This window comes from Trachurus trachurus (assembly GCF_905171665.1).
Source record: "Trachurus trachurus genome assembly, chromosome: 17".
NCBI lineage: Eukaryota > Metazoa > Chordata > Actinopteri > Carangiformes > Carangidae > Trachurus > Trachurus trachurus.
The window spans coordinates 27,145,194-27,162,776 of record NC_139900.1 but is presented as its reverse complement, the minus strand read 5'-3'; the positions used below and the strand labels follow the sequence as shown (position 1 = coordinate 27,162,776).

Below are 17,583 nucleotides of genomic sequence, written 5' to 3'. Positions count from 1 at the left end.
TGAGTAAAGAGCTCAAATGTAAAAGGAGTGATGTTGAACTGAAATGGTTCAGCTTCGATGTCCAAAAGGCAAACACGGCACTAAAGTTGATTCGCGACAAGAAAGCAGTTTGTGTTTGCAGTCTAAAACCCAACAGTTAACCTCTTTCCTCTGGTCACCTCTACATGTAAATGTACTGCTGCAGCTGTGCTGCCTGTGACATTTCAACTTTATTGGCAGCCTGAGCTCCAGTGACGATTCTCACTCATGCAAGGTTATTGACGTTTCTTGTGGACACAGCACCAGTTTTAATTTTACTACTACATTGTAGACCAGAAGCACAGAGACACAAACAAAAGGATTCCGCTCCAAGACTGCTTTATTTTTTGGACGTTGTGGCCATGTCCAGGTCGGTTAAGTTATAGAAAATAAAGTCCCAAATCCACCAGCGTTGATCGCATTGGTTTACTGGTCCTTCAACTCCTTCAGTCTCCTGATCGCAGACTTGACTGTGACAGCGGAAGTTGTGCTGGAAAAGAAACACCACATTAGTTACAAATGTTTTAAATTAAAGGACTAAACACCTTTGTGAGAATTTAGTAGTGAAGAAAAAGCTTTCCACATCACAGCAGCTCATTCCAGTATACTGGCAATTACATGTCTGATGAATAGAAATGCTTAATTTGACATCACTGATAAGTCAGTTTGTGATTCACTCAGACCGTTAAAGCAATACTATTGATCAAAACACAAAATCCAATCTAAAATTTTCCATACTGTGGTCTGGTGTGGACATTTGTTATATCATTTAATTAGGCTTTTCTCTAGTTGATGATTTAACGTCTCTCCATTGACACAGCCATAAAAATAACTTCTACATCTGCCTGGATGAATGCACTGCTCTGTAAGTCATCATCATCACTGACTCCTTCCAATTATCAAAGAAAAATGAGGCTGTTGTCCTGGAAAAAGTATTTCCAAATCCAGTAAAATAAGTTTCTACATTATCTGAAGCTTCATGTGCACAAATCCTGATTCAGAGTTGATAACGAGGCTCATGACAGTCAGGTCAGTTCTTCTTAGTTCAACGCAACAAGCCCAACACAGAACAGCTGGCACAGTCGTATTTTAACAGTGAGACAGTCCTTTGATCGGTCAAAGACACTTGAAGCCAAATTTCATTTTTATGAATCATACACAGAGGATCAATCTCATTAACATGCTGCTGGATGGAGCAGTGTGCTAAAAGAAACCTACTTGTAAGTCCAGGCACCTCCAGCTACTGTCTTCTTGCAGGACCCGCAGTGCCAGATACCGACAGCCCTCCTCTTCATTTTGGTCTGTGAACATAAATGAAGTACATTAAAAACAGATATGAAAGGGTATGTTGACATTTATCCAGATGCAACGTGTGTACTCCAATGTGAAATCTCTGCCATCTACTCAAACTTTATAATTTACACACTGCTTCCTGCACATCATGAATTAGTCACAGAGCAGTCTTTGGCTGATGCTAAATCTGCACTTACCTTGCCACAGAAAGAGCAGGTGTACTTGGCGTGCTGGGAGATTTCAATTTTCTTGACCATCTTCCTCAGCGACGCGCCATAACGCGTGCCGTATTTACCAACGATCCCCACCTTCTTGGTGCGTTTGGCCTGTGAACAACATGAAAACATAGGGACACAAACATCAATACAGGTGTATCAGCAATAAGCACTGGCGACACTTTCTAACTGGGCTTATGCTAAATTACAGAGGCAAACGGTGGTAGATGATGTAGTGTATTTTCTGAATATCCAGTTCAATAACCCGGTCCAAAGGCAAAGACCACAGTATGCAACAGTGTCATATATAGCAGGCTTAAAATATTTATGACATTTAATAACAGCAAAACCCCCAGAGTCAGGCGGGACACTGGTCTTGTCACTAGCTCCCCAGCTAGCACCCTGCACAGATTAGCCACCTAGCTAACTTCAACAACCCTGGGGCAGATTCAGGCGACGGACCCTCATTTGAACACAAAAACAGTGTTTTCGTATCATTTTAAATTGTGCGGGTCTCCTGACCAAGCACGGCATGTAAGTATAAAAGACAAACAGCGAGCTAAAACGACCAGCCCACCCGGTACTTTGACTCAAGTGAGTTTGGCAATGGTGGCAGCCATTGCTGTCTCAACAGGACATGAAAACATCGTTTTTTCTGTTTATAAAATCACTAATCCAACACCAATATGACTCGGGTTGGACAAAGGAGGACATCCTAAACCTCAGAATATGTGATTATATCATTTACAGCACAGAAAACGTTAGATTGACACGGATTGGGAAGGGGACAATCTCGCTCACCATCGTTTCAGTGGAGACGTAGGTCCAAAGAGGGATTGCTTACGGCGCAGGCGCGATTTACTCAGTCGCAGCCGCGCTGCATTGTGGGACTTGGAGTTTTCGAAGGACGCACATATTATTACATATAAAAAATATATTTCTACTGAAAATAAACAGCCCAACTCTGAGTGTAGAGTTTCTTGTACACATTTTTCCAAATATGAACACGATAGAAGAAAACTCTTCCAAGAATAAAGAAAACGATAAAGGAAATGGAAACCTTTTTTTTTTTAAACAAACTTTATTATCAAATTTGAAACATACAAACATGACATTATACAAACATGAAACAACACTAAAGTACAGAGAGTGCACAATACATATAGCAGAGCTTGACAAAAATGAGAAAATGAAATAATAAATAAATAAATAAAATGAATAAAAATTAAAAATACAATGTATCCATATGCATATCCAGAAGGATGAGGAAATGGAAACCTGTTACTAAGGACGCTTCGGTAGTTACGCGCATGCGTATTAATGGTGTGGACGACAACATCCCTGCTGCTGCTGAGTTGAAATGTTTGTCCACTCGGACTGTCATAATGCGGCCTTTGTTGTTTGCGCAGATATAGTCCGTTAAAAATATTTGTACGTATATATTTAGTTTGGTGATGAGCTATGAAGCTAACACGGAAACTGGTTCTCGCTAAGGCCAAGGCCTCCGACTTGGAGAGCGTAAAGAAACTGAACTGCTGGTAAGTGGCTCATTTTAGCAGACCACCAGTTAAGTTGGTGTTTACTACAGCTGCGTGTTGATGGGTTAAGTTTGACACGCGCAGCTTTGTTTTTCATCCGTCTCCAAATTGTAACGTTACACTTTACGTTTTCTTTTACAGGGGATGCAGCCTAACTGATGTGAGTAACAGTGCTATCGTATTTGTTGGAACAGTGAAACCACTATTTATTATGCACTCGACTTTATTCCTCTTCTTTATATTGTTTTATATATGCATATGTGTTGTAATAATACATGTTCCCTAATGTTGTCCTCTCAGATCTCCATCTTCTCTCAAATGCCCAACATTAAGGTGCTGACACTGAGGTGGGTGACACACACACACACACACACACACACACACACATGTAGTAGCTGTTACTGTCCACACTGACACACTGACTCATTCTGACTCCTGGCTGGGATCCTCTCTCTCCTCAGTGTCAACCGCATCTCCTCTCTGGCTCCTCTGGCCGGCTGTCTGTCCCTGTGTGAGCTCTACCTGAGGAGGAACCTGATCCCCTCGCTGTCTGAGCTCTCGCACCTGCGATCGCTGACAAACCTGAAGGTGCTGTGGTTGGCAGAGAACCCCTGTTGTGAAGCAGAGTCCAGCCAGTATCGGCTCACTGTGCTGCGCTGCCTGCCTCGTCTGCAGAGGCTGGACAACCTGCGTGAGTGTGCAGTGTGACTATTCAAATGACTGGGCTGTTTTTAACCCTCCTGTTGTCCTTCTGGGTCAAATTGACCCAATCTGTTTTCTTCCTCCATCCTTCCTTCTTTCCACAATTATTTTTCCCTTCCCTCCTTTCTTCCCTTCGTCCTTACTTCTTCTTCCTTCCTCTTTTGTTCCAATTGACCTGATCTGTTCCCTATACCTCCATCTTTCTTCCCTTTTCCCTTCTTCCTTCCTTCTGTTCCCTCCCTCCTCCCCTCTTTCTTTCCTTCCTTTTTCCTTTCCTTCTTTACACAGTCCTTTTTCCCTCCCCCCTTCCTTCCTCCCTTCTTTCCCTTCGCCCTTACTTGTTCCTTCCTTTTTGACCCAATTGACCCAATTATTTTTCCCTCTCTCCTTCTATCTTTCCTTCCTTTTCCCCTTCCTTCTTTCCTCCCATCTTTCCCTTCGTCCTTCCTTTCTTTCTTTCCAATTAATTTTTATTCACACATTAGAGAATGTTTACAACAACAAAAAAATCCTTCCTTCCTTTCTTGACCCAGGAGGACAACAGGAGGGTTAAGATGGTTTAGATAAAACTAAACTCTTTAATAAGACTGGAAATGACTTGATCACACCTGTATGTTGGTGACACATTCACCTCACTCAGGGTGCGTTTCATGTCTTATCTAGCGCCTCATAGCAGATAAGTTTGCCCAGCTGTCATAAAAGTATCATATTTAACAGCTTTGAATACTGATAACTCATGTGTGTGTGTGTGTGTGCAGCAGTGACAGATGATGAGCTTTCGCTGGCTATCATGGAAGGTGAAGTGGTCACCACCCCACCAGGCAGCATCCAGAACCAGCTTTCCTCAAATGGGCTTCCAGAAACAGAGACGGAGAACGACCCCCTCAACTACAACATGGAGGAGACCAAGTGAGCCTCACAGCCAGACATAAACATTCACAGACATTTAACTTTCCCTAACCGAACAAAATTGTCAAATTAATTTAGACAGAATTAGATAAAGTATCCCCATATTTCCTCTTTTGTTTTACAGTAAAATCAGGGAAGAGTTGGGGATGAAGCCGCTCTCCAGAGACAAGTTCCCCTCTCTTTCCTCTCCATCAACCAGAGAAACCACATCCCCAATGAAAAAGGTAGTAGCCTCTTGTCTTTGAACTGTGCTCCACTAAAACTCTTTGAACGACTTTGAACACTCTGTTCGCCTCAGCCATTGATTGATCCCTTTTGATTGTGTTTTCAGACGCACACCCTCCATGCAGTTCTGCTGCTGCTGAATGATTTGGATGAAGAGGAGCTTCGCATTGTAAACACAGCCACGCAGAACAGACTCCAGACCTACACACTGGACCCAGAGACACTGAAAGATTCACTGCAGACACACAAAACTGCCGAAATCACACAGTGAGACACTGTACAGCATGCACTCAGGGCCAAACCTCACGCTCCCTTCACCGTGACTAAACCAAAATCTCATCCTTATAGAGACTAGAAACAGGGTCCTAACCCCCCCCACCCCCCACTCTCTCCTGTTACCTCCTGACTCCTTTAAAGGGATAGTTCACCCAAAATAGAAATTTCACTCATTATCTACTCACCCTCATGTCGACTAAGGGCTGGGAGAAGTTATCCGTGGCTTCTCTGAGTTACAGGGGGTCTCAGCATAGCAGTGCATGTCCATATAACGGTTGCAAATGGATACCAACTGTCTTCGTAACAAAAAGACCCACCAAAAAACATCCAAATACCTCCATGCTGCTCGTAGCTTGTTTTGTAGCGGAAGCTTCTCGAAGCTCCTCTTCCCGGTTCGTCAAATTTGGACGAACTGGGAAGAGGAGCTTCTGCTACAAACAAGCTTGAAATATAGACTTATTTAATTTTTTTCGGGACAATTTCGCATTTCGGGGCTTCAATACAAGACGGACATTACATACGAGCAGCATGGAGGTATTTGGATGTTTTTTGGTGTGTCTTTTTGTTACGAAGACAGTTGGTATCCATTTGCAACCGTCATATTGACATGCACTGCTATGCCAAGACCCCCTGTAACTCAGAGACGCCACGGAGGACTCTGAGACTTCTCCCAGTTCTAGTCGACATGAGGGTGAGTAGATAATGAGTGAAATTTCAATTTTGGGTGAACTATCACTTTAAGCATTGCATGTGCTGCACTTTCACTGACACCTTCTATTTGTGGTCCAGTTTTCACTCGTGGCAGAGTACTGAATCATTTCCTTGGCTTTTTTGTTTTTTAATGCAGCATGCCTTCCTGCCTTGTAAGAACAAAAGAATGTATGTTTTGCTAACTGTAAATCTATTTCTGATAATTAGACAAATAAATTGCAATACAATAACCATCAGTGTTGAATTTAATGACACAAATTAACATGTACACATTCAGACTCAGAGTGCTACAGTACAAAGGGGCATCTGGACAACTCACAGGACATGATTTAAACTGAGCAGAGCCTGGGAGCTGGGGTCTCCTATCAGATGCCACTGGGCCTTGATATCATTGGCTGATCATTCTGCTGGGAAAGTTAGTTCAATCACCCTCCTCGTTCTCCAGGAAATCCATCAAGGTGCTCGCGTCCACAGCAACAAGCAGGTACTCCACTCCATCTGCACCCTGGACAATGATGGAGATAAATGTAAGTAACGGTCACCTGCAGTAGATTCTACAAAGTAATGGCACCGAGATCAAGTCGACAGGTCCAAAATTAATCACAGCTCTACCTTGCGTGTCCGTATCAGTTTGTGGTCTCTGAACTCAGTCAGCTGAGTCCTCAGTGTGAGGTCAGAGTTGACCAAGAACGCCTCTCGACAGCGCTGGTAGAAATCCTGGAAAGACAATCCTGCACACGTTGACAGAAAAATATTAGAATCAAACACTTTTGGGAGAGAAATCTGTTTATCATTTTAAAGTTTTGAATCTTAATGTGTACCTGTATATGAGGGATTGTCTTTGTTTTCCAGCTGAAACTTCACCAGCAGTTTGAAAATTCCTCTGTAAAAAATGAAAAGACACGCTCATGAAGAGCTTGAACAAAGCACGAACCCTTTAACAGCTCATTACATGGACGTGAGTGCGGTACCTTGCATTGGACGTCAAGCTGCGGAGCACGTGTGTGAGGGAGGACAGAGCGAGCGCGCCAGTCTGCTGCACCAGCAGCGAGTTCTCATACGACGTCTCCTCCGTGTAGTGCTGGAAGGTCACGCACTCCCACCACAGCCAGTTAAACTGACTCTGCTTGAACTGGTCCCACACTGGGAACACACAGGAGACACTCAGCTGCAAGGACACGTCTCAACAGCATTAACTCAGCAGCAGCAGTTCACACGCTTACAAACACCCACCCAATGGAGCGTTGATGTGGTCCAATGAAGCCACTAAATGCAGGTTGGGGATGGACGCCAGCTGCCCCAGTGCACTCTGGGTCTTCTCTCCTCGCAGCATGGGCCCATCGATATTGTGGATTATCAGGTACACATGGAAATCTGGACCTGCGTGGACATGTTTAATGGTAAAACACACATCATTTCAACACAAGCTTGACAGTGCAGGTTTCTGCCCCTTTTCTTGTGAGGTGAAAAAAATGGATCTTAAAGAGGAACTATGCAATTTCGGTCGCTTTTCCGCTGTTTTCCCAACCCTCCGCCTGGCCATGTGCATTTGTTTACAACGAAGCCGGCGAAAAATCAATACATGGAGCGGTGGATAACGTTATATAACATATACGATGTTACGACGTGTGCATTTATGTAGTCTTAACTGCCATAAACAAAAGATTGCCAGTTACGGAGCGCGTTTGTGTTGCTGTGCCGCAGAGATGAGAGCTGGGACACTGGGGTGGCAACCGAGTAACTACACTGATGTTGCAATGTTGGTTTTCAGCCGTGAGACGCCAGGTGGAAGGCAGAGCCTCCATTCTCACTCGTATCAAGTCACAAGTCATGTAGTTAACTAACTATCTCAATTACTCTGGAGCTTTTTAATTAAGGTAAAAATGTAGCATAGCCACAGGAGAAATCCTGCTTAGTTCCTCTTTAAGATCTGAGTCTCGTCAGCACTAATCTCAATACACTGCATTGGTCCATTGATTCTCTGGATGTAGTAAGATTGCGTATATATTTTTGATATTTACTGAATTTTAAATTGCATGTGTGTACATGCATGCATTTGTGTTTATCCTGCTGTTTCTACTTGCCCAGGGACTGCAGATGGAAACTAGCTTTTAGCTAAATCCAGTACAAAGCATCTCCGTATGTGATTAATGTATTTTGTACATGGTCCCTGAAAGAAAACTATATATATATATATATATATATATATATATATATATATATATATATATATATATATATATATATATATATATATATATATATATTAAACAGAGACACACTCACTGTCTTTAAGAGTCCGAGTGATGAACTGGATCTGGTCTGAGGGTGTTCGGAAACTTCCCTGTTGCTCCAGAACTTCACATGTAAGGGCATTTAATATCTGCAAAGAAAGCACATGTAAAGAAAATGTGTGAGCGTCATTGGTGTTTTAGGGCTTTACTGCTCTGGTTTTATTTTAGGTTTTATTTGAGACACTGACTGATTTAAGAGTGATAGAAGGGAAGAATCCGTTGACCACGAGGTGGATTTCTTGAGCCAGGTGAGACACGCGGAAGTCCTCCAGCAGAGCTTTTTTACTGCCCAGACCGTAGACCAGCACACTGAAGCCCAATCTACACACAAACACACACACTTTTTGTTTTAGTTTTTTAAAAGCCACAAAAAGACATTCAGTACAAAGAAAACAAAAACCAGACTCACTGTAACTGTAACATCCATTTGCTAAAGTGCTTTCTGTGTTTGCTGTGGAGCTGCTGGATCTCTTTGGAGTAGCAGGACGGCTCTCCCTCTAAAAGTTGAACCAACGTCTCCTGCAAACACAAAGTAGAGATAAACTCCAACTTAAAAACAGCAGATTTAATCAATTTAGAGAACTGGCTTTCATATACTGACCCTGTCTAGTTTAGGGGTGTGTAAACGCTCCAGGGTGCGGTCTGATGTCAGGACTTTTGAACTGCCGTGGGCCTCGAAGTACTCCTCAACCATAGTGGGCTGGTTCGGGGGCTCAGGAGTGATCTTGCTCTTCTTGGCAGGAGTCTTGTACAGAGCGGCAGATGAACCTTTACTGGGTGTCCTTGGAGTCTTCACGTTCTCCTTGTCCTCTTTCTTTATTTTCTGCTCATCCTCCATCCCATCTTCATCCTCGTCCTCCTCAGAGCCCGAGGCCGACAGCTCGCTGTCACTGTCCGACCGAAGGCTCGGGGCTGAAATTGGCAAACAGCTTTAGTTAGCAGCTCGAGTCTCAGTGTCTGACTGTAACAGGAAGAGAAGCTACTTTCACTGCACCAAGATAAACTCACTTGTCATTCTCTTTCTCAGCCTGTGTGGTGTTGTGGAGACAAACTGAACCTTCTTGTTCTGTCGTACAAAAAGAAAAGGTTACACCGAGAAAACAGCAGCAGAGAAAACACTAGAAGTGAAATTACATTAAAAAAAACAGCCTTTTATATTAGTCTCACCCTCTGTGGAGTCCGACTTTCACCTCTGTGGTCTTGACAGAGAGGGAGAGAGAAAGATCAAGCTTAGTTGTGTGTAAATGAACACAAGGTGAGATGCAGACAAACACAAGGCAGGATGCACCGGACTCACTACGGCCTGTTCTGGTGGGAGTGGAGGGTTCAACATTTGGAGTCTTGCTGAAAGTCACATTTTTCCCAGGAGTCCGAGCCAGCTCACTTGCTGTTAATAAAACCACAAACACAAAGTGTGTGATAAATAAAAACCGAAGTTAATGATGATAAATCTAGGCGTGTATCTCCGTGACAACAAGATAACAAGGTCTATGATGTGGAGAGTGTGAGCAGTGGAGGCTCACCAGTCTGAGCCATGCTGTGGCCTCGCTTCACTTTCTGGAAAGTGAAAATAGAAGATCCAGCCACTCTGGACAAACCCTCCTCATCCTCTGTGAAAACAAGAACACACACACTTTTATCATCAGCAGCACTCATGCTAATATACACTGTATCACAAAGAACTGACGCTCCACTACTGACCATATGATGTGATCATACATACAGCCAGTCTACTCTCACCGAAGTAAATAAGGACACTATACAGAACAACAGCATCAAATCTCATCTCACAGCCTACAAGATGAATCAACACTTCTCTAAAACATTTGCAAATGAAAATATTGTTTATATTACAACATCAAGACTTTATTATCTTTATCCAAGTGTACGTACTTTAATAAGAGTGTATCAGGGATGAAGAAACCAGGAACTAGTTGGCTGTGAGCTCAGTTTACTGCCAACAAAGTCAGAAAGGACAGTTGTCTCACTCACCTTCTGTGTTGTCTGCTCCTAAAGCTTGGATATAGTTCTGCTCATCACAGGCTCCATGTTCATCCCCTCCTCCCCCCTCCGCCTCCCCCCTGGGCCGCCGGGCAGCCGGGCTCTTAAACGTGACCATCTTCTGGACGGTCCCTCCGCTGCTCTGCCCCCCTGACAGAAGATACAGAAGTCACGCACCAACAGACACAGAAATAGCTTTTACCCCTGGGCCATCAGACTTATTAACCACGGCGACCAGCCAAAAATAAATAACTCTTCACCACTGCACCAAACAGCACTTTCTTAAAGCAGAAGTAAGCGGAATATTTGTGTTAATATAAGTCTTAAATAGTTATATCCTCCGACAGCAATCACTTATATAGAGTGTTTGGTCTGAAACACGGGTCTGTCAGTCACTCTGCTCTGCTGTAAGCCGAGGAGAAAACTTTCCTTGTATCCTACAACCTTTATCCAATGAGGAGAGAGAACGGCATAAAGGGGCGGTCCTCTCTGTGGATGCAGCCAAGGGATGCGCGTGAATGTGGTGACGTAGGAACGAGGACCGGGACTGCTAACCGGATCGCTTACTTCTTACTTACCATAAGAGGTCAGTTAGTGGAATGTGTGGAATCCTACAAATATCTTGGGACTATCATTGATTTTAAATTGAACTTTCAAGAAAACTGTGAAACTGTGTGTAAAAAAGGACAACAGCGTTTGTAACTGTCTGAGAAAACTGTCTTACTGGAATGTTGACAGAACCATGATGATTCTTTTTTATCGTGCTTTTATTGAGTCCATTTTATCCTTTTCTTTGGCGTCATGGTTTGGAAGCCTTTCTATTAAAAACAAGAACGCATTGAATCAAATTGTGAAATGGTCACGTAAGCTGATAGGTGAGCCACAGCTGAACCCTTCTTCCCTGTATACCAGACAGTAACAGCGGATAGCCACGACCATTTTAAATGATAGTTTACACCCTTTGCACAGTGAATTTCAGTTTCTTCCCTCTGGACGGAGGTTGTCAGTCCCATACTGCAGAACAAAACGTTATAAAAACAGCTTTGTTCCAGCTGCAGTAACACTGGTAAACAAGCTGTAATTTGCACAAAAGCTGCACAAGTCACTTTTGGGAGCATGATGTATCCCCTTTTTTTTTATCTCATTGCTTTTATTAATTCTTAACTTGGAGGAAATTTTGCTCTTGGTGTTTTTAATTCTTTTTTTAGTTTCATGTTTTTTATTTCTTATATTTATTTCATGAACTGCAGCACTTTCTGTCGAGCCGAAGCTGTCTCTTGTTTTATGTGTATGTGTTCTTTTTAAATGTCCTGTTTCTGATTTGATTGTTCGTTTTCTGTTGCTTGTTTAACTCTCGACTGCAAAACTAGTTTACCCTTGGGTATCAATAAAGTAACCTGAACCTGAACCTACTTCTGCTTTAATGTTATTGTGCAATATCTATTTATTCCTACAGGTTTTATTATAATACTGATTTTTAATAACTGGATGACTTATTTATTTATTTTTTCTTGTGTGAGTATACATGCGTGTCATTCGAGGTTGTCCTTTTTAGCTTGTTTTAGTCTGTTTTAGCTCTGGAATGGATGTGGCACCACACATTTCGTTGCACTTGTCTGTTGCAATGACAATAAAGGCCATTTAATTTGATTTGATTTGATTTTGACAGCAAGGACACAGACAGGTCAGCCTGCTGCTCCTCAACAACAACATGTCAACACAACCACAGTGACTCTGTCGTCCATACCCTCCTGTTTGTCCACGATGTGCTCCAGCACGTCTCCATCACCGATGAACTTCACCTCCAACACGCTCATGACTGAGGGGGAGACACACAATGTAAGTTAATGCAACCGCTATAAACACAACATGTGTGTATTCATCAACACAGACAGTTATTATCACTACGGCTTCGTCACTCATTGCCCTAGTAACTGCATCAGATGTCGGTGTTAACGTCAGTGTGCTGCTGCGGTGGAGAAGCGCAGTGACCGGTCAGCAGCAACGGACCCTGAACGCCTCACAGAGGAGCGGAGCAGGAAGAAACAGAAAGGAAACTTACTCGATATAAAATGTCAGAATCAGCCGAGAAATGTAAACAAGTCCTTCACAACACGAGAGCTCCACAGACACACGGTGTGACAACTTTCCGCGCCATCCTCCTGAAGTTTTTAAACCACGTGACAAGTGAAAGGTCACAGCGTAGCCAATCAGAGCGTTGGCCTCAGAGAAAACAACATTTCCCAAGATGCTCTTCGGCTATGAACCACATTACTTTTTTGTGACTGAAGGATGACTTTTTATTACAGCAATAATACCGCCTGCATTATGATTTAAAAATATAAACACATTTCTTTTTATAATTTGGACACACTAAGATACTTGGAAAGCAAAAATAAGTGGAAACCAGCCTGTGATTGCAACTCAATATGGAATGAACAACCTGTCACTCAGTTCATCTTTTATTTCTTTGTCTATGTTCATCTTGCATTTTCCAGCACTTTCCTCTGTCAAGTCAATTTGTACGTTTCAGTCTATTCCACAGCACAATGACATTTATTGAAATCCACATACTGACACTTTTCAAATCACTGCAAGGTGGCATTGATGAAATGAGGAGACAATATAGTACTTAAGCACTGATTTATTTAGACATTGAAACGTTTATAAATGTGTATTTCTCTACATTTCTTTTGTCACATTATTTAGGGAATAGGCCGATAAAAGTATGACGAATGATTTAATTAGAGTCAAATCTATAATTCTAGTTTGGAATTAAATTCTACTACTTGCAGATATCTGTCGCTCAGGAGAACAGAGGAAAGAAGAGGTGAAAATTCATGGAGAGCACAGAAAAAACCCAAATTATTTCCATCACAGGTGTCAGGAGTCGCTCAAAGAAGTCCTTCTTTCTGTGTTAATGCAGATATGCTAAAAGAGTTATGCATTCTTGAACAGTTGGTTGTTCACCATCCGCGAGTGGGTGTCCACCTCCCCAGCAGACGGCCCTCAGAGTGCACATGGTACACAGGATGCATCACTGCTGTTGCACAAGACTGACAGGAATCAACAGAGATGGTCAGATCAGAGGGAGAATGACAATAAAGCAGTCAGGTTGATTCAGCACTGAAGGGTTCTCACATGGTAGGGGATCAGGGTGAGCAGAGTGCCGAGGGGGTACTTGCTATAGTCCAGTGGTCCGGAGATGGGCTCCACTCTGCCGTGCTCCTGGGTCATAGACAACAACCTAGAGGGAAAAGTCTCTCATCAGTTGACTTCAGTCACACTCCACAAGTTAAAACTGAGAACAAAGGAGAGAGTAAGAGCATTACTTGAGGTCTGGATGACCTTCGATCACAGCATATCCAGTGGGAAGTTTTCCAGCTCCATCAAGACTGAGAGAGATGAAGATAAAATACATCATGACTTAGGTAAAAACATTAGCTACAGCTGATATGGATAGTATAGATTTACATCAACTAATTAGGGCACCTGATTCCACTCCATCCACAGTCAATCAGGAGCTGGTTCCTGTGAGGACAGTGTCCAATCACCCTCGTCAAAACCCTCACAGCCACGTCCTCCAGGCTGCATGAGCCGATCACTGACTGCTGCGCATCTAAAACCCATTGGAAGCGACAACTGCTGTTTGGTAACTACAGTATACAGTTTTTCACTATGTTGAGTAAGTTCAACTGTAAATCTGATGCAACGACATCTACATCCTTCCACACACCATAGAAGACGTAGTTCCCAGGATGCACCTCACTGAGCTGCGCCATGTCTTTGACGGGGTGACTACAGGAAGGGGTGGAGCCAATGCTGGATTTACAGGTGATGCCAACAGCCTTCAGTCTGCCAGAAACAAACCCAGAGAGCTGATTAAGTAATAATCATATAAAAGACACATTTTATTAGACACTAATCTAAAAGCTTACTTGAAATAATTATGCTCTAAGGCCATTAAAGGGATAGTTCAACATTCCGTTATTAACTAATAGCGTGGTGAATGTGCAGGTCACAACTTGTCCACCAGAGCGTTTTGGAGTTGTTGGATTGTGTATTTGATGAGTTTGATGAGGGAAACCAAGAAATCCCATAGCGTAGCTCTGAGCAGCTCGCAGCTCTGCTCCACCGTTCTAAAAGTAGCTTGCACCGACAATAAAGGTAACAAACCTACTGCTATGACTATAGGATTATGGCAATGGGCCAATTTGCCAAAATGTTGAACTATCCCTTTAACTCACATGCGATAACTATTGGTCAAATAACTTTAACCTGCATGAACTTGTAGGAACCTTGTAGAACAATGTATAAACTCATTGATATATTATCTTTAATCCATTTTTATCTTATACAAGTCATTTGTCTCTTGATCTGTGCCCATTCAATGAAGCTCAATATTCTGCATTTATCTTTCCATCCGTCCGTCCATCCATCCATTTTTTTTTCCATGCAAAGGAGCAGCATTTATATTTATGAATCTTCTGTGCTTCTCGAGTCTGCCTGCTGTTTGTTGTTGGTGAGGTCAAAACGTACTGTGGGAAAGGTGGACAGTGTAAATAAGCAAGATTTAAGTAGTGTTAATCCCAATCTCTGTCTGATGTCAGAAGTTTAAAGTGCTTTCTTATGAACTCAATGTCAGTCTCCTTTCTTCTTCAATCACACCTATGAACCAACAAGAGTTGTGCAAAGAAAGGAAACTATTAAAAAAGTACATTAGTACACATCGATACCTGTTTTACTTGTGACTTACTTTTCCATGAACTGCAGAGTCAGGGTGGTGGTTTCCTGAGCGACAGCCTGTATTTGCTCGGCTCCTCTGCAGTTGTAGGTGTTCCCGCAGTGAGCGTACACTCCTGTCAGCTGCACGCCCTCCGTCTCAGCGATGGCCTGAGCCAGAGCGAGCGCCCTGGGCTCTGAGTGCAGGACACCGGCTACAACAAAAGGGCAAACACAAAATCAAGCAAGTACACAGTTAGTTAATGCCAGCTGTGTCATGGTTTTCCCGACCCGTTTACCTCTCCCATTGCCACAGTCCAGTTTCAGCCAGACGTGCCACTGCCGACCGTCCCTGAGTGGTCTCTTTTTGAGCTGCTCCAGAGCCTCAGGATGATCCAATAAAACTTGGAAGAGATCCAGTCTCTCTGACAGGGCTGCACAACGCTCCACCTACAACCACACACACACACATACAGACATAAAGTAGCATGCATGGTATTTTGACTATAGCTGGAACCTAACCAGTGTGATAATTATACAAATTTCTGTCACATTAATGTTATTTGCATTAACCTGCATGTTGATAATAATCATTGATTAGTTAAAGCAGAAGTAAGTGGTCCGGTCGTTTTCGCTAATGCTGCGTTCCAGGCAGGCTTTTGAAATCGTAAATTACAGCTTCAAGTCACAACTTACGACTTTGTAGCGTTCCAGGCAACCCACTCGCGTTTTTCCGACCTGTTTTACCGGTGAAAGTCACTATAACGGCCACTCGTAACTTCCGACCGGTGAACTCGTACCAGATCGAACTGGTACGACTTCACGGTCGAAAATATACGAGTTTCCTTGAACGCACCATAACAGTCCTCGTCCCTACGTCGCCACATTCACGGCGTCCCTTGGCTGCACACACAGCCCTGCATGCCGTTCTCTCTCCTCATTGGATAAAAACTGTAGGATACGATAAATGTTTTCTCCTCGGCTCAGAGCAGAGCAGAGGGACTGAGAGACCCGTGTTTCAGACCAAACACTCTATGTAAGTGATTGCTGTCGGAAGATATAACTATTTAAGACTTATATTAACACAAATATATCACTTACTTCTGCTTTAATTGGGAAGATGTGAATCAATGACTGTTTTGGAAACTGTGTTCCAGGTATCGGTAGATTCCACACATTTAAAATATAGTGCGCTATATACTTTGTTATACAGTATAGATTGTGTGTAAAAGGGATCAAGCACAGTGTGACTTGAGATAACCTTATCAAAGGGAACAGAGTATGCATAGAGGATGTCATCAAATCCATGGTCGGCATAGAAACAAGCCTCTGCAAGTGTGGAGACCACGATGCATCGGCGTGATCCACCCGTCATTATGTCAGCGCACTCACTACACATGAACACAAACAAGCAGAAATGTCTCATCATCCTCATGATTATGTAAGTTATATGGACATATGAGTGTGGGAGGAGGTGTTCGTACAGAGTTTTGTGTGTCTTCATGTGTGGCCGCAGCTGGACTCCCAGCTTCTGACAGCGCTCCATCATCCTCTGGGCATTTCTCTTGACTTTGTCCACATCCACCACCATAGCAGGGGTGCACAGGGCTGAGAGGGGCTCGCCTTCCATACCGGCTGCACTGGAGCAAACACACACACACAAAACATAACTCTGATGCAATTAAATACTTATGCATGACTGGCTTCAACTCACATAGTTGACCGATGACACTATTCTTATGACAACAAAATGCATTGATAAACTGGTATGTGCTTTTTACATACCTGTAAATAATGTACCAGTAAATAAACTACCGTAGTCCCCCCACCCCCCCAGGTTGTGTAATGCTGTGACCTTTGAACTGTGAAAACTAGACACCAGAGGTCTCAGTTTTCCACTGAATCCTACTTTTAAATTACATAAAGGAAGCATTACATAGGCTACAATACATTACATAACCGAAATAATAAGAAAAATAAAATCATAATCTACGAAGCCACTCTAATATCACTATGCAACTCTGGCAAAAGTGTCAATGAGCAGACCTGACCTGCCTTTAACAGCTTTAGATTTTCTTTACATTTTGTTTCTCACTAACTAATGGTACTTCAATGTGAACATATTGATAGCAGACCCACTTACCAATAATCATGGCTTACCACTCTAATCTTTCGCTGATATGCGGGAGGTTTTGGTGTTGACACAGAACCAGTGTTTTCTACTGGGTTTTTTTCGATTTGTTCTGGCAACAGCTGCATCCAGAAAATAGCCACAGCCCGTGGAAGAAATCCTCACCTTTTCCGGACTGCACGGATTTTATATGATACCAAACTATCTTCCAGTCACTTGGATGGAAGCGTTAGGCTACATATTACTACAGTACAGACCCGGTCCAGACTGGCTGCTCCGGCCTTTTTTTTTTTTACACGCCGAGCGCCTCCGACTTTTTTTTTTTTTTTTTTCTTAATGTATCGCCCTTATTGTTTATTACACGAGGATAATATTGAAGCATGCAGCCACATGACGTCCTGCAGTTTATGGTGTGAAACGACTCGACTACTGAGTTGCACCGACAGGCAAAGCAACTCGAACGTCCCACTGGTTGTGGTGGTCACGTTTCTACTACGGAGTCTTTGAGTGGACAAATTTATCCAGTAGATGTGGTCAAGTTGGTTTTA

The 17,583-nt window shown here is 42.9% G+C and overlaps 4 protein-coding genes across 6 annotated transcripts; 1 reads left to right on the top strand and 3 right to left on the bottom strand.

The window, feature by feature from the left end:
- Positions 1-340: 340 nt before the first annotated feature.
- Positions 341-2,384, bottom strand: rpl37a (ribosomal protein L37a). The gene is made up of 4 exons (XM_083990862.1): positions 2,328-2,384; positions 1,509-1,637; positions 1,237-1,319; positions 341-508 (listed from the first exon to the last, which is right to left on the bottom strand). The coding sequence occupies exons 1-4, from the start codon at positions 2,328-2,330 to the stop codon at positions 445-447; spliced, it is 279 nt and encodes a 92-aa protein (XP_083846988.1). The 5' UTR covers positions 2,331-2,384; the 3' UTR covers positions 341-444.
- Positions 2,385-2,856: 472 nt separating this feature from the next.
- On the top strand, positions 2,857-5,267 carry cfap410 (cilia and flagella associated protein 410). Its single transcript, XM_083992202.1, has 7 exons — positions 2,857-3,064; positions 3,206-3,224; positions 3,365-3,411; positions 3,526-3,755; positions 4,525-4,675; positions 4,800-4,899; positions 5,007-5,267. Exons 1-7 carry the CDS (start codon positions 2,988-2,990, stop codon positions 5,169-5,171), a joined length of 789 nt encoding a protein of 262 aa, XP_083848328.1. The 5' UTR covers positions 2,857-2,987; the 3' UTR covers positions 5,172-5,267.
- A 921-nt stretch (positions 5,268-6,188) lies between these two features.
- orc2 (origin recognition complex, subunit 2) lies at positions 6,189-12,355 on the bottom strand. The gene is made up of 16 exons (XM_083990619.1): positions 12,245-12,355; positions 11,930-12,001; positions 10,174-10,332; positions 9,705-9,791; positions 9,479-9,568; positions 9,349-9,380; positions 9,190-9,247; positions 8,783-9,093; positions 8,591-8,700; positions 8,370-8,502; positions 8,174-8,270; positions 7,121-7,267; positions 6,859-7,030; positions 6,709-6,770; positions 6,500-6,618; positions 6,189-6,392 (listed from the first exon to the last, which is right to left on the bottom strand). The coding sequence occupies exons 2-16, from the start codon at positions 11,997-11,999 to the stop codon at positions 6,309-6,311; spliced, it is 1,731 nt and encodes a 576-aa protein (XP_083846745.1). The 5' UTR covers positions 12,000-12,001; positions 12,245-12,355; the 3' UTR covers positions 6,189-6,308.
- Positions 12,356-12,816: 461 nt separating this feature from the next.
- LOC311000732 (D-serine dehydratase) lies at positions 12,817-17,491 on the bottom strand. Of its 3 annotated transcripts, none has more exons than XM_083991548.1 (10): positions 17,048-17,491; positions 16,389-16,539; positions 16,166-16,295; positions 15,204-15,354; positions 14,939-15,119; positions 13,919-14,037; positions 13,675-13,801; positions 13,515-13,577; positions 13,324-13,429; positions 12,817-13,238 (listed from the first exon to the last, which is right to left on the bottom strand). In XM_083991548.1, the coding sequence occupies exons 1-10, from the start codon at positions 17,055-17,057 to the stop codon at positions 13,149-13,151; spliced, it is 1,128 nt and encodes a 375-aa protein (XP_083847674.1). In that variant the 5' UTR covers positions 17,058-17,491; the 3' UTR covers positions 12,817-13,148. The 3 variants fall into 3 exon arrangements, with proteins under 3 accessions (XP_083847674.1, XP_083847675.1, XP_083847676.1); XM_083991549.1 differs by having other exon boundaries at positions 16,389-16,544; positions 17,065-17,491; XM_083991550.1 differs by having other exon boundaries at positions 17,065-17,491.
- Positions 17,492-17,583: the final 92 nt, after the last annotated feature.

Coding starts and splice junctions, on each gene's coding strand:
- cfap410 (XM_083992202.1), top strand. CDS start 2,988: ATGAAGCTAACACGGAAACTGGTTCTCGCTAAGGCCAAGGCCTCCGAC. Junction 3,412..3,525: donor ATTAAGGTGCTGACACTGAG/GTGGGTGACACA, acceptor CTCTCTCCTCAG/TGTCAACCGCATCTCCTCTC. Junction 4,900..5,006: donor CCACATCCCCAATGAAAAAG/GTAGTAGCCTCT, acceptor TTGTGTTTTCAG/ACGCACACCCTCCATGCAGT.
- LOC311000732 (XM_083991548.1), bottom strand. Junction 15,355..16,165: donor ACTCTGTTCCCTTTGATAAG/GTTATCTCAAGT, acceptor GTGTGGTTGTAG/GTGGAGCGTTGTGCAGCCCT. Junction 14,038..14,938: donor ACTCTGCAGTTCATGGAAAA/GTAAGTCACAAG, acceptor TGTTTCTGGCAG/ACTGAAGGCTGTTGGCATCA.
- orc2 (XM_083990619.1), bottom strand. CDS start 11,999: ATGAGCGTGTTGGAGGTGAAGTTCATCGGTGATGGAGACGTGCTGGAG. Junction 8,271..8,369: donor CTTCTATCACTCTTAAATCA/GTCAGTGTCTCA, acceptor CTTTCTTTGCAG/ATATTAAATGCCCTTACATG. Junction 6,393..6,499: donor AACTGATACGGACACGCAAG/GTAGAGCTGTGA, acceptor ATCATTGTCCAG/GGTGCAGATGGAGTGGAGTA.
- rpl37a (XM_083990862.1), bottom strand. Junction 1,320..1,508: donor CCTGCTCTTTCTGTGGCAAG/GTAAGTGCAGAT, acceptor TTATGTTCACAG/ACCAAAATGAAGAGGAGGGC. Junction 509..1,236: donor GGAGGTGCCTGGACTTACAA/GTAGGTTTCTTT, acceptor TTTCTTTTCCAG/CACAACTTCCGCTGTCACAG.